We start from the raw sequence: 16,430 nt of genomic DNA, 5'->3' as shown, positions 1-16,430 counted from the left end.
GATGAGTCACCGAACGAGAGAGAGGCCCGCCGAATGCCTTGCGTCTCTCTCCCACTCAACTATGATCGGTCTGCCGCGCGCGCAGCACTAGAGAATTAGGCGCATTGAATCGGCGCAATTCTTATTTTCATTCAATTCCTTGTTCCTATTGTGCAATTTAATTATATTCATATCAAGAAATATTCTACCGAGAAAAAGACGTTGTCACGTAAAATCTTCGCCCGTAAAACCGACTTTACAGGCAACCATTTTTAGTTAGAGATTTTATTTTCGACGCATGGTATTGTTTATATTTATTTATTAAATGCAATGATAATCTACACGCGTTTCACAAATGTTTTTTTTTCCTGGAGCGCTCAATGATCCTAGATTTTTCGTATAATGCATGAGCGGACTCTAGTGACTGAATTAAGAACCTCAAAGCGTTCCAACAAGCACCAAGGCACAGTGTTCGACCGTGTAATACAGGGTATGTTCCGATATACACTGCGAGCACTGTAAGGTGTGTCGTCAATTCAGTATACTGCGAAGCCGTTCCTTTATAGTTAGCTTTACTGGTTACTGCTTAAAACGGAACGCAGTACAGTATACTGTGATCGACATTTTTTGGCGTTACTTTCATTTCATACATAATATTTGTTTCACATTGCAATAAACACAATTTATTCAAATTTTCCATTTTTGTTTTCAACGGCCGGTATTTTTAAATGACAATATTCAATAATAATAATTATCAATAGTGGAAGCTGTTAAATTTCTGAACGCTGTTGATCACGTGATCAAAGCACTGAAAGCACCTTACCTCGAAACCTCCAGTGTTCGCAGTAGAAATATGGTGGTTATTCATGACGTCATATATTTCCCTAGGGTACTGCGGCCGTATACTGCAGTCCATATCGGAACGAATTTTTCTACAGTGAGAGCACTGTGCAGTGCTCGCAGTGCATATCGGAACATACCCACAGTGTCACACTGTGTCTCCTTGCTGGAAAGCTCCCCTTATGTCTATGGGTGCTTTCCATTTAGAGCACAGTGTGACACAGTGTACAAATATCTGTTGTAAGCGGCCAATCCGGGCAAAAGAATAGACCAGAAATGTTCACACCGTGTCATATTGTGCTCTAAATGGTAAGCATCCGTTGTCATACGAAACTTTTGGCGCATTCTCACTAATTTTTTTGCCCACGTGTGTCTTGAGCTGTCTAATCTAGGGACCTTGTGACAGGCTTGCGCGTGGTTCCCTCGGAATGCGTTATGTGGGTTATAATGTAAATACATAGGTACACGTATATCCCACAATTTGGGAAAAACAAATTTTCATTACAAATACAAATAAATAATAGCTTTAAATAATTGATACTTTGGAAAAATGTAGTGTTTGTTCTTCGCAGCAATTATTCATGGTGTATTGTATTATACATATGCATTATACATAATATAATTGCATTATACATAATATGCATGGTATAAATGCATATATAATTCATTTTTCTTATGCCTGTAAATATGCATAAAGAGGATAAAGAGGAAAGAAAAATAGACATATAAAAAAATATTTCCGTTTAATTAAATGTTGATATCGTATGTATATTCATGTCGTGCAATGTTTCGATGCTTTTTTTTTTACTTTGGTTGTTTTTTTTTGTCCGGCGTTTAGACGCGTACAAAATTGTTGCATTCGCTTCGTAATCAAGCGTTGAATGATTTGAAATATAATGTCATGAGCATGATCATTACATGGAAATGATAGAGCATTATAATTGCGCCAGTAAATGTGAAATTTACTCTCTTGGTAGATTAAAATTCACATAAATTTCATTGCATATAATGTTTTTAAATTGATTATTAATTTTAATTTCATTCTAATTAAAATTAATGCATCAAAACAATTGCTTAAAGAATAAATTTAATAAAGACTGACAAAAATCAGCTGATGGCGTGTAGCGCACGAATGTTTTTCTTATTTGTTATTAATATGAACATTAAAAAATTAAGTAATTTTCTAATCATGGTGGAATTTATATTGAAACATTCATTATTGATATTTATAATTTACGATCTTTAGTAATACATATATTGCAATAACTAGCTAAGATTCTTGAGTTTACTAGTATATTAAAGCCAATGAAAATTTTTCTGTATATTTTGATAACATAGTTTTTATAAATAGTTCAGTACCCAACAATCATCACAGGGGTCACAAAATATTATTATTAAAACTGGACATCACCAAGATCAATTAAACACACGACATACTATTAATGTAATGTAAGATTTTATTAATCTAATAGTACCAGAATATACTAATTTTTATTTTAGCTTCTTTTAACCCTTATATATTTTTTTTTAAAGTAAATAATAATAAAAAAGAACGTCAAAAAACGATACAGGGAGCAGAACAGAGATAAATTGAAACAATGTGAAGCGGAAAGAAGGAAGCGTCTACAAAATGCAGAAATGATTACAGAATTATCTACTTCTCCAAATATCGAATTTACAGAAATAATTAATGATCCAATAATAGATGAAATAAGTACAAATTCTCGAAGTGTAGCTGGTTTGGAAGAAATGCAGAATGTAGTGGTTGAAGTATCTCAGCAAAATAGAAGAGGTCAATCAAGTGCAAATATTACGGAAATTCCGAATAACTACAGTCAATTTAGATGCCATAAATCAGCTCATGAATATTTTAACGATAACTTTAAAAATAATGGATTTGGACATGCTTGCTCAATCTGCGATCGACTTTGGTTTGAAAAAGTTTTGAAGAAACCATCTGCATCTGGAAATATAATTAACACAATAACTAACGGGCAGAATGTCGATGCATTCAAAATTTGCTCTACTTGTAAATCAGCATTAGATAAAAATAGCATTCCTAATTTGTCTGTTTATAATGGATTTCACTATCCAAAAATACCACAGCATTTAACAAAAATAGATTTCATCACTGAAAGGCTTATTTCTCCTCGAATTCCTTTTATGCAAATAAGAAGATTAAGGCACGTTCAAGGGCAATTCGGCATATACGGACAAATTATCAATGTTCCTGTTGCTGTTGATACAATGGTACGATTACTTCCAAGAGATGTCAATGATGAACATTGCATTTACGTACATATTAAAAAATTGATTCATAAAAGTAGTTTTGTTCATGGCCTAATTAGCATCGGATCAATTAAAAAATGGTTGGATTATTTGATTCGTACACCTTTATATCAGCATTACAAAATAACAGTTGATGAATCATTTTTTAATCAAGAAACACCACTGATTACACAACAGAACATTGACGAATTTAGTGAAAACATCGATATTGAACTGTTCAACAACAAACTTTGGTATGGCATGAAGAAAAATATTTAAGATTAGCGCCAGGGCAACACAATATTCCACAGAGTTTATTATTCGATGAGCATGCTGAAGAGCTATCATTTCCGAGTATTTATATGGGACACTTTAGAAAATTTGGGGATACAGTCAAAGCTACACCTTTTATGATGGCATCTAGTGAACTGCGACGTAAGGATTGCTGAGGAATCGATCCCTATCATTTGTTATATATGGCTGTAAAAATAATGAGACTGCGAGTTCGTGACTGTTTAACGATCGCGTTTAAACATGTTGGTACAGATACCAATATAACTAAGGAACAAGTTCAATCCGTAGAGTATATTCATAACTGCATAGAGTCTAATTTAGCTTTTCTACGGTCAATACCGAATTCAGTTTGGTATTGGTCTGCAAGGTAAAAAGATTTATTCGCAATGATTCGGCAGCTAGGGAAGCCAACTGCATTCATGACACTAAGCGCAAATGAAATAGGGTGCCCGGGTTTATTAACATTGTTGCATAAATTAGCTAAAGAAAAAGAAGATATGCAAAATTTTATCGCATCGGAACTAAGTTTTATCCAAAAAAGTTCATTAATTAACAACGATGCTGTAACATGGGCTATTTATTTTAACAAGTTAGTTAATGTAATAATGACAATTTTACAATCAAAGAAGATTAGTCCTTTTGGTAAGTTTAGAGTTATTAACTACTTTTTGAGGATTGAATTTCAACATCGAGGAAGTCCACATGCGCATATTCTTTTATGGCTGGATAATGCTCCCACAGATATTCTTGGAGAAGAGCAAAAACAAGCAATAGAAATGATTAACAGTTTAGTATCAGTATCAACGTCGGAAGCATCTGGAAACATAAAATTACTTACGCATAAGCATACCGTCACGTGCTACAAAAAAATTGGATCTAATTCTGTGCAAAAGTGCCAATTTGAAGCACCATTCATGCCTTGTAAATCTACAATGATTTTAATACCGATGGAAAAAACGAATCCACTTTACAAAGAACACTTGAAAAGATATAATGAAATTAGAATTAACTTGTAATGACTATGATAGTATTGATGATTATTATGAAAGTAATAATATCAGATCAGATGAAGAATACAAAGATATACTAAGATCTGGTATTAGTAGACCAAGAATATTCTATAAACGACATCCGTCCGAAAAATGGCACAATACTTTCAATCCATTTGTTTTTAATGTCTTAAAGTCAAATATGGATTTTCAGATAATTACTGAAGAATATTCATGCGCGGCATATGTTGTCAAATATATAAATAAGACCAACAGAGGCACTAGCAATTTACAACGTAAAATAATAGAAGTTATGAATGAGCATCGAGAATTCGATATTGTTGAAATAACTCGTAAAATGAGCGTTGACATGCTAAATATTATTGAGATGAGTAGTCAAGAAGCTGCTTGGTATCTTTTAAGGTTACCAATGTCTAAATCATCAGTAGCGGTTCAGTATATTAACACTTGTTGGCCTATTGAACGACAGAGGATAAGAAAAACACAAAAACAAATTGATGAACTTGATGACGACTCTACTGATATTTGGAAGGAAGATTGGCATGACAAGTATCAAAAACGGCTAGAAGAATTGGAAGCAATTTCTTTAGCACAATTTGTTTCAAAATATACTAAAAATAGAAAGGGAGAGTACGTCAGAAAGAAGCAGCCTCAAGTTATTCGTTACAGAAATTATGATATGACTCAGGATTACAACGAGTACAGAAGAGAAATGGTGACCTTACATATACCATTTACAAATGAAGACACAGAAATATTAGTAGATATGAAATTCACAACTATATATGATGAACACGAAAATGAAATTATAGAAAAAAGCAAAGAATTTGAGTCAAATATTGATATTCAAAAGACAATTGATATATGCCGACAATTATGTCATGAAGGTGAGCTAATAGATGACGGATCAGAAATTCGAGACATTGCTACAAGATTTCCAGAGCCAAACCCCTATGAGGAATTGTACAGAAATCCAAATGCTGCTGTTAATGAAGATTTAATGATAAGAGTTAATGATTAATTGAATAATCAAGCTCCTACCTAACGACAATGAATAAAAATTAAATCTAAGAAAGACCTACTTTTCGATAAGTCGGTAATTTGTAGGATCGTGTTGCTATAGTCCTGTACAGGTCTGTAAGGTTTGTTTAAATTGTTGAGGCAATTTTATGATAATGAAAATAGGAAAAAGGTCGTTCAAAATAGATGGTTTAATATGATTTAAGTGGTAAAAGATAAAGTATATTCTGTACGATTTGGTGATTGAAATGTCTGATAACAATGAATGGTGATAATGACATAAAAGCCGTAAGTAACAATTTATAAAGTGTTTGAGTTTATATAACAATCCGCGCCGACGGACGAATTTATATTCAAATGCAGAGAAGCTGCAGAATCACTAAATTTGACCGTTTGCGTGTTTGAGCAAATCGTGTGTTATTTTATTCTAAATGATATTATTGTTTGATACCAAGAGCATCTATCCTGAACGATGGTTATAACTAGCTGGTCGTGATTATTGTATTGTATCTCTCCTTTTAGATTATCTTAAATTAATTATATTTCCTGTTGTTAATTCTTGTTGGTTAAATCTTGGAAACAGTACGTATGATTTAATTGGGGGTAGTGAAGCTAGCCACCAATTCTAGACTTGCTTTTAAACGGATATTACAGAAGTAAATTTTTTTTTAAAAAAAGGTGAAAACAAGAATTCGTTCAATGTCGAAGATTAGCACTCGGATTGACTTATCTTTAGATGTGTAGTTCGAGCGAGATTGAGAGCCGTCGGATCGTATCAGTCTACGTTAGTAGAATTCTGGACCAGGGCCTCACCTCGAGTTCGGAAGAGTTGATGAATCGAACAATGTTGAACATCGGGCACTTAGTCTTTGTGGATTTAGAATGATACTTTACTATCGAAAGCTATGGTTGAAAGTGTCAATTTGTTGATTTTGATATATGTTAAAAATGATTCCAAAGATTATTTATTAAAAATGATAATGAAGTTATTATTATAAGCACTTAAAATTACCTGATTTGGTTGAATCAGGGCCGAACTCAATTTAATTACGAGAAACGGAATGGCATAAAAATGTCTATTCTCGAAATGATGAGATTTAGTAAAGCACAGAAAATATGGAAACATAGAAGATAGTGAGTCTTTTCAAATCACAGGATAATATGAATGCTCGAATTTGACGGATTAGCAAGATGCTTTAGGCCGGTCACAACTAACATTTTCCGCACGCTACTATTACTCAAGAAGGGCTAATACGGGTTGACGTCCACGCACCTTGCGACTTAACAGACGAAAGACGCGGCTTCTTGGGCCTGAGGGTCCAAGGAGCTGCAGTTGTAATAGGTTACAACGGTAATTAGCGAATGAGGTGCGAGGGCGACCTCCCGGTGCCCGAATCCACATGGTGAGCGTTACTTCACGCTCTTCGACAGTGTTCCGACGATTCTCAATCTCGTCGGTGACATATTAAAAATATGAACAAGAGATATTTACATACAATGTTCACACATTCATCCATACATCTTAATAAGTAATCTATTTTAATTTAGTTCACAATGGATGAATAGAGTAATGATCGTTTTTGCGAACTCATGAGAAGCGCTAATGAACAACAAAAAGATTTGCTTTTACACGTCATTCATCACAATTTATCTGCAGAGAAGTCACCTTTACAATTATTTTACTGGGCCAGCTGGATGTGGAAAAACCTTTGTAATAACATTGATAATGGAAATATATAACAGATTTTCTGATAATGATGGGTTCTGCAATTGATACATTACGTGTGCTTTGACTGGTACAGCTGCAAGTAGCTATTAACGGAACCACTGTTCATACTGCATTGAAAATATCATTGTCAAAACTAATTCCATTGTCAATAGAAACAGCACAACAATATCGATGCTTATTTAAATATGTCAAAGTTCCAATAATTGACGAAATTAGTATGATTGGTGCCGAGCTCTTGAACCAAATAGACGCAAGACTAAAGCAAATAACCGGAAATTTTGATGAAAATTTTGGTGGGCTAGACATTATTTTTATTGGAGATTTGCGACAATTACCTCCAGTCCATGCAACTCCAATCTATAAGCAGTGTAAACAACGGATGGTTGGACCCTTACTTTAGCGAGGATTAAAATTCTACGAATTAACTCAAATAATGCGTCAAGATAACAAAATGTTTGCTTCTATTCTCACAAAAAATGACAGTGGTATTATTTTAAATGATGATGAATTAGCCATTATCGAGCCTAGATTTTTTACGAAGGAGGGAGCCTTGCGCCGGTGTCCAAGTGGTGTACGATTATTTCATGATAATGCATCAGTTAACGCATATAACATACTAGCTTTACAAACTGAAAATAAAATAGATTCAATTGCAATGGACATTATTTCTGGTTGTACTAATCATGAGCAGGAAGCAAATATGAGACAAAAATTACACAAGGTGTCAGTGATTGATACAGGAGGTTTGCCATACGAAATCATTTTTGTTATTGGAAAACCTTATATTATTACAACTAACATAGACGGGGTAGACGGTTTAGTTAACGGCGCCATTGGAAAGCTGGTTCATATAGAACAAAATTATGAAAATCAAGTAACTCGCATATGGCTCGTTTTTCCAGATAAAAACACTGGTATGGTGGCTAGAAGAAAAGCACGATAGACGTGCTGTATCTATTGTACGTCGAACTTCAAGTATATCACTCAATAATAATAAAACCATTGTGGGAAAAAGAAATCATTTTCCATTGATATCAGGATGTGCTATGACTATTCATAAGTCTCAAGGAGGTACATATGACGAGGTGGTCTATGAGTATAGTAAAAGTCGTTGTATTGCATTACTTTACGTAGCTTTAACACGAATAACAAGTATTGAAGGGTTGTTTATATGTAACAGTCAGGATAATTTAAGATTTTATCATGGAAGAAGAGTAGATCCATCAGTTTCAAGTTTACAGCAAGAATTTAAAAGATTATCTGCAAACAAACTTACTACATTGCAAGGACTGATCACTGATTTTACGAACTTCAGAAATAAATTAAACATTTATACTTTAAACTGCCAAAGTCTCAGAAAACATACTACTGATTTACAAGATTCTATTTGTCAAAGTAGTAACTTTTTATTACTAACTGAAACATGGTTTCCTGCTGATGAATCAGTCGACTTACCTAATTTTCATTGTATAGCTAAATTTAAACGACAAAATGTTAGAGCCGCTGGAGTTGCCATTTATAAAAACAACAATACTTCACATATTACTACATTCAACATGGATCTAGTAGTTCAAAATGCTACAGAAGTTCATGTCTCTCAAACATCTAATGGCGATATGTGTGCGTCGCATGTTAAACTAGAAGATGGAAGTGAATTAATTATGATTGTTGTGTACATTTTACCTAATAAAAAAATGAATGACATCATTTCATTTTTACACGAGAGATTATTTCCGTACAGTCACAGAGGTTCAATAATTTTCAAAACCAATAAAGATAAACTACCATTGATTTTAGCTGAGGATTTCAATGTAAATTTTGCAAAACATGAATCAACGCCATTAATTACGTTCCTCCAAGAAGAATTTCAATTGCAAATTAACAACAATCCAAGAGAACCTACTACCAGATATGGAACAACAATAGATGCTGTATTTATTAGATATCTTGATAATGTTATGTGCAATACTTTTGTAACATACTTCAGTTACCATCGACCAATTGTCACAGTAATACCGTCGTCAGAGGCAACATCGAATATAACTATTACCGAACGTCACTGATTAAACGAATTAAGTTGTCACGATTTGAAATAAAGTCTTAAATTTTTGTATTTAATGAAAATAAATGGTTATTAAATAAACAGTCATCATTTTCTGGAAAAAAATCGTAATATTTTATTTTATCATTATGCCATATTTAGTTCCTATCGCAATCTGTTCTTTTTTTTTTTATTATTTAAAAAGACGCGACTCGCTGTTAACCGTGGACAGATCAAAGTTTGTCCGGGACCCGCATGTTCTCGGTCCTTTTCGTACAGAAGTTTGATGTACTCCCATTTCATTTCTTGCTTCAAAGGATCCATCTGGAAAATAATTATCGGCTCTGAAGATAACGGAAATAGCAGCAACGATGTTGGCTTTTAACGCAATTTATATTTACGAACCTGTAAAACTCTGTTGTTGTACAGACGATTTCTTATGGTTTTCAGGAGGTGTGGGGTATCAGAAAACGCGTAAATGTTTTGACCGTTTCGACCTTCCACTAAGGGGTGCTCGAAATAATTACGAAGCTGGTCTTTCGCTCCACACACACAGAGTTCAGACCAAAACTTTTGTGTACCAACTTTTTCCAGTAATACAATTGCTTTTATTATCAGCTGGGCAAGCACTACTCCTTTAACGGGTCCTCTTGATGCAAAAACCGCAATTGGCTGACAATAATTGCCCTGCAACATCAAAACTAATCCATGATTAGCTTTTTCCGTAAGACCGGAGGATGTACTGCCTTCCCCGCCAAAATCTACGAGTCTTTTACATGAGAGATTTGTCGTGTCAACACTGACACTTTCTCGGGTTGATATTTCGTCCAGCAATAGAACCCCGTGTTTTTCCGGTTCACCCTTTTTGCTCAGTGCTACTTTCAACACTTCGAAGAATCGAGGATCAAAGCCGCAACCAGTTTTGATCTTCGACAAATATGTGAAAATAATCAGATAATTGTCTATTCTAAATAAAGAACGTGAATAATGAATGTAAATAGTAATTGTAAATAATAATTGTAAATACGAATTACAAATACAGGTAGTAAATGAAATGTATCAATCATGATTGTTAATAAAAATGAATAACTTTGAAGGAGTTGAGTTGCCGCAGTTATTCAAATAAAATCGTTTTATTTTCATAGTTGTGTGATAAATTGAACCCCATAATGCTATGAAAGAATATCATCATGGAAAACAAAATACCTTCGAACAGTTCTCACACACGGGAGAGGTAGAATATCGTTGGATCGCAGGAACTCATAGCCTGATGGAGATCTCATATGAAGGAGCATGCATAAAAGCATCCACTGTTTGGAGTTATTTCGTCCTTTCGAGTTTCTGTGCTTCGCGGCTTCGAGGTATATTTCCATCCTTCACATGACGCTTAAGATGTTGATTACTGCACCGTGCCAATTGTCGACGAATTTCGAAAACCTTCGATTTCAGCGTTTTAATTTTTTCTTGCGCGAGTCGTTTGGCTCGTAGCGCAGAGCGATATTTCTTCTGCAACACTGACAACTGCTTTTTTTTTTGTGGATTCACTTCGTCTCGAGCATGTCTTCGACAGCTTTTTTTAAAAGTATTCTTTGCTGACCTACAATGGGCACAAATTTTGTCATTGAAAAGTAGCAGAGCACACTGATTGTGACGCCAAGTATCGCCGATATCTTTTCGTAATGCGTTGGAGCTTGCTTCCAATCCAGATGTGACCGATGACTGTATGGCACCAGAACACACAGTGAGACGATGAATCTTCAACAACAAATCCTGTAATTGTTCGATGCTAGTAATGTAGCGAGGCATGTCAAACTTACTCGCATCGAGCAAAATACCGACAATCTTCAACTGAATGGACATATTCTCCTCCACCGCTACATTTTTAAATGGAAACATGTGATACGTCTTCTCGATCTCCAGGGTTTTATTGGTATAAAAGAAAACCAACTTTTTTCCTCCGCAGCCAGTGTTATATTTTATCCACCCTGAAGGAAGACTCACTTCTGCTGTCAGGAGTTCTGTAAATTGCAGGCTTACACTCGAAGCACTCTTAACACTGATACTTTGAATTGCTGGAGATACATGGCCTCGCTTCATTGGAATTTCACTGGCTAAATTGCTCGGTATACTTTTATCTTGAATAAGATCGGCTTTAGATGAAGAAATAATATTCTCTTTGATATTCGACGTTAAAGTCTCAGTCTGCTCTAGAGATCCCAGTGAAGAAAATTGAGAGGGAAACATATCAATAGACTTATCGATCACATTCTCTGATATCGTCCATGAAAACTGCGATGGCACACATCCTTTTCTCAATCGAGGTATTTTGTATTGTCCCTAAAATTGTGAATTGTAAACAGAATTTTAAAAAATTGAGTACAATTTTTTGGATAATGCTATAAATAATAAAATCAATCTCTAAATGAAACTCACTATTCCAACTACCTGTCCATTAGGACCGAGCAATTGACGCTGCCAAAGAATTTCGTCCTTCAAAAAGTGTTTTTCACACACCGCTCTTCCTGCTTTAACAGAACTATTGGCTCGATGGACTGCATCTTTCCACAACTTTTCACTCGTGGGATCTCTCGGTATTGTAAAAAAATGCACTTTTTCCGGATTCGAAGAGTATCCCGAAGTACAGCCGGGCACAATGCACGTCGGCATGACAAAACGAACGAAACGCGTAAAAAAACGAAACTCGTTAAAAAAAATAATTAGCTAAAAAAATATTTAAATAATGTCGATTTTCCAAAACTATCGGAACAATTGTAACAAATACAACACCAATCTCGCAATTTTCTTGTACACAGAATGAATAGAATTATAACCTTAACGGCATCAGTCAGTAGCGTCAGTAGCGTCAGTAGCGTCAGCAGCGTCAGCAGCGTCAGCAGCGTTAGCAGCGAGCGTGTCAGAAGTCTACTAGCGCCACGTAGAACTAAAAAACGGGGACAAAACTCGTACAATTCGGCGATCGGAACCGTACGATAATTATCGTACATATGCGATAATTTCATGCCTACATACGATGAACGATAGCACATTGGGAGCTTTCTAGCAACGACACAGAGCGACACAGAGCGACACTGTGTCGAACATGGTGCTTTCCAACAACGACACATTGTGATTGGCTGTCTATCCTTAGGCAGCCGATCAGAATGCCAGTTGAGGTGAGATGAAAAAGTGAAACATACAAAATCGACCCCTGGTGTCTGTGCTATACGTAAAGCATATAGAGTACGTTCTATTTGCGACCGCAGCGTTCGGCGAGTGTAATGCACCCATAGTTAAAAAAGGGGCACGAAAAAGGTTATTTTAATTTTAAAACGGTAGTTCACGGTGATGAACTATAAAGCATTTACAAAAATGTCAATGTTACGTTTAATATAATTTATTTATTCATTATAGACACTATTTTGACAAGTACGATAATTTTGGTCCAAGGACGATAATTCTATGCTACTGGTACGATAGTTGCCTCACTTCAGGTTGTCAACACTGGTACAATTTTTTAGTATACGAGCAATGGTGAGTATCAGGGGGCTGACCCTAACTGATGTAGTAGAAAGCTGACATAATGCGTTTCAATGACTTTAAATCGTTCACGTGGTTTGCGTGTCACCCAAAACTGAAAAATATCACAATAATTAGTTTGCGCATTCGCGCGGTGTTGAGAAAAAGTGGAATGAACACCGGGTGCTGAATTTCAGCACCCGCGCGCTTCAAATATCGATCGCATATGAACCAAGTTTGGAAAGTTCTAGGCATCTCGTCGCTAGTATCGTTTACGCGTTGTTTGCGCTAATAGCACCTGCAACAATTATCTAGTATATAAAGTTGTTGTTATAATGCAGAGCAAAGATAAATTACATAAAGGAGCCAAAAAATGTAGCACATGTTCAGCACCCGTTAATATTATTGTCATGTGTTCGTCAAAATTGCGCATGCGTCAACAGCATGCAATGCGCTGAGTACTGTCCAGGTATGTAAGACCGTAGGTTTGTTCGTGCTAGCTACACTCTACACCCGCGAGGATAAAAAGAACTAGGGTAGTATACTAGGGATTGCCGGGGAGTGTACGTCGGCTTCTCGAGTGTAGCTGACAGCTATATTCATAGTTCTTCCTTGAGGAACAAGGATTCCTTGTTCCTCATTTCACGTTTCATAGACCTTCCTCGACAGAACAAGGAGCCTTATTGGCCTCCTTCTTTCAAGGTAGGTCTCGAGCTTCCTTGAGGAAACCTTCGGCACTGCAATTGGCTGTTTCGTTTCATGTAGCAGTGATGTCGGAACGGTACCTGGTGGAAATTTCCAGATGCTAGACACCGGAATCGTTCACACAGCTACAGTTAGACTCACATCAGTAGTTTGGGTCACCAATTACCGATAAAGTATTGAAATACACCGGACAACGGGCATTCTGTCGCTCTAATCGAACGAACCGAGGAAGGAGTAATTGTTGGATAAAAGATTTAATTAATTGACTTACCTCCTGAGAATAATCTGGATATGATGACTTGCAGCGTAGATTGGTGAGAGGATTTAACGGAATGACTGATTTTCATATATTTGGATACTTTGATTAACTTGGATTTATTTTATAAGTTCAATATTTCGAGTCACAAAAACGGAGTTACTTAGCGTAAGATCTTAAATTAATATAACAAAATGGAGCTGAAAGCTCGCTGGACTTTTGGGCAGAGTAACGTTGTACGAAAAGTTTAAATGCAAAACGCAAAAGGATTTTACCGCGAGACTGTACCGGAACAAGGTGAGGAATCTGGTAGTAGAAACCAAGAGGACGATCCGATGATCGGTCGCCGTTTTTATAAGTGTCGATCGTTGCGCAGAACGATCCCCATCTTCAGCTTTCGTCAACTTTTGCGCACCTTCCCCCTTTTTCTAGAAATTAGAATTAGGGCACGATATCTTCGCCACATGCACGCCTGTGATCTTAGTTCTTTAGCTATTACTATATTGCAAGCTTTTACATATGGTATAACGCTGCGCTGGTGCGGTGGTGTAGGTGCGGAGTCGTTGTTCTGTAATTTTCCATTCTGCGTGGGCTTTGGTGTCGGGGCAGCAAGCCCCCCTTGGCCCCTCGGCTGCCGTGCTTCTTCCCCCCTGTGGGCGTTAGGACCCGGGCCGATTTTAGCAGTTATTTCCTAATATGGTAATCGCTGTGCGTATGCGCTAGAAGATGCAGAAAAGTGGGGACAGGAAAATGGCGCTCGTTACGTACAGTCGTTTTTTTCCTCGAAACACTTATCAATACAACAAATTAGTATATAAGATAAAGCATTTTTGGAATTTGTTAACAAAATCTTTCATACCTCATGTTTTAAGTACACCGTTATCAAATTGAACGTTGTTTTTCAAGTAAAATACTGTACTGCTTTGTTCTGATTTGTAGTGAGGTTATGGGTTTGTTGTCACTCGTGAGTTTTAAGGTAAAAATCGCATCACAGTTCACTAACGTGGTGGAAAAACCTGTAGCATTCATGCGAATTGTACCATTTACACTTTTTACACTTTCCACACTTGGTCTAGACCGAGTGTAAAAAGTGTACACTAAGGCCGTGTTCGAAAATTGACTGATAGTACTGTCAGCAATCTTTTATCTCTTTCGCGCTGCCGAGTTCATGGACAGCTCTGTCTCTGTCCTAGGGAATTTTTAGTACTGATAGTCAATTTACGAACACGGCACAAAGTGTAACGAAAGTCTAGTGACATTTGTAAAACTCACATCGCCATCCGACGTGACGTCCGCTAAAACGAACGCGCAAGTGTACACTCCCCACGAAAGTGTAGAAAGTGTAGCTAGCACGAACAAACCTCGTGGTACTGACCAAATGGAAGAGTGTGGACCCTAACCCGTAAATATCGTGACAAAAATTTAATTTTATAGTAAAACGGTTTCATTAACTGTACAACTAGTATCCAAAGAATGTAACAACGTGATTCACGTAATAGCATCTGAAATACATGCAAGGATGTTGAGGACTGCTGTTGTCTCTTTAAAACACGTCGATACGCTGGTGACTCCAAAACTACATACACCGATACATTGATTAATCGCTCCAGAATGAGAACAATTATTATTATTGTTATGTCGTGCAAGGAGCATGCTTTGACGTTACAGCCTTAAGCAGCACTTATACTCTGGTCCCGTTTTTATTCCTACAGTCTCCTACTCCATGTTATTGTCCAATCCCAAAATATTGTCCATCCATGTATTAATATTTTAAACACTCGTAATTAGAATATTGTTATAATACGCTCATAACTATATATTCAATATATTCATACTACTAACCAGAATATCATTCACATCATAATACTTGAATTTCTATATATTCCGAACATTGTTTATTCACATTATTATCCACGTTGTAATATCCAAATGCCTGTAAACTAGAATATTGTCGCATATATTTCAATACAAAATACATAAACCTAAACTTTGTTTAAACGATCAGAATTGCATTAAAATGAATGTAATCATGATCCTTACAATGGGTGAATCTAGTTCTCTATCGATGTTCTGCCACTGTCAATACCATGGTATAATATGCCTCTGGAGGCCGAAGTTTGAAAAATGGTGCGCAGCAGCGAACAGCGTTGCGAAGCCTTGAGGTATACATTCGATCATAGACGAATATTCAAAATAGTCAACATTATTTTTTTTCAATGTCAAATGTTAAACCCATAACCCCTGAATTTTCCGAAAGTGTCGGGACTCTTACGATTTCAACATCGTCCCTGCACTGTGCCGGAGTGTGTTTGGCTCTGTCGCTTTATATCAACTCGTAGGAAAGCGCCCATTCTGAGCGACTTGTGAGCGCTAAGGCCAGTCGGTAAATGTAGTGCACTACCATACCTGCCTGCCTACGGTTCCTTTCAGCCACGGTCTTTTACATACAGGTCTGGAAACTCCATTGTAGGGGGTAGGTCGCTTATTGAAGCCATTTTTGTGTTCACTAGTCGCCACTAGGTTCGTTGCGATCTCATCAACGGCGGCAGCGGGGCCGGGGGGGTCCAAACAAGCCGCGGTATTCGCATATACATACCTATATGGGTATTCGCTCACTCACGCTCACTCATCGTATTTATTGAGGTTATGTATTATTATCCTGGTAACTAAACCGCAGCGACAACTGGTGGTGCCGCTAGAATCGAAATTTACCCTCGCTGAGCGACGCGAATAATCGTGGTTCCCAGCATAGGAGTTTCCAGACCTGTATGT

General features: G+C 36.6%; 1 protein-coding gene across 3 annotated transcripts; it reads right to left on the bottom strand.

The window, feature by feature from the left end:
• Positions 1 to 9,373: 9,373 nt before the first annotated feature.
• LOC124308367 (uncharacterized) lies at positions 9,374 to 12,056 on the bottom strand. Of its 3 annotated transcripts, none has more exons than XR_006908972.1 (4): positions 11,615 to 12,056; positions 10,388 to 11,518; positions 9,587 to 10,108; positions 9,374 to 9,505 (listed from the first exon to the last, which is right to left on the bottom strand). XR_006908972.1 is itself a non-coding variant. In XM_046771021.1 (2 exons), the coding sequence occupies exons 1-2, from the start codon at positions 11,846 to 11,848 to the stop codon at positions 10,502 to 10,504; spliced, it is 1,251 nt and encodes a 416-aa protein (XP_046626977.1). In that variant the 5' UTR covers positions 11,849 to 12,056; the 3' UTR covers positions 10,347 to 10,501. The 3 variants fall into 3 exon arrangements, 1 of the variants encoding a protein (XP_046626977.1); XR_006908973.1 differs by having other exon boundaries at positions 9,380 to 9,505; positions 9,587 to 9,882; XM_046771021.1 differs by lacking the exons at positions 9,374 to 9,505; positions 9,587 to 10,108 and having other exon boundaries at positions 10,347 to 11,518.
• Between the last annotated feature and the right edge of the window lie 4,374 nt (positions 12,057 to 16,430).

The sequence above is a fragment of the Neodiprion virginianus genome, chromosome 7 (assembly GCF_021901495.1).
Source record: "Neodiprion virginianus isolate iyNeoVirg1 chromosome 7, iyNeoVirg1.1, whole genome shotgun sequence".
Taxonomy (NCBI): Eukaryota; Metazoa; Arthropoda; class Insecta; order Hymenoptera; family Diprionidae; genus Neodiprion; species Neodiprion virginianus.
This window is presented reverse-complemented; position numbering and strand designations above follow the sequence as displayed.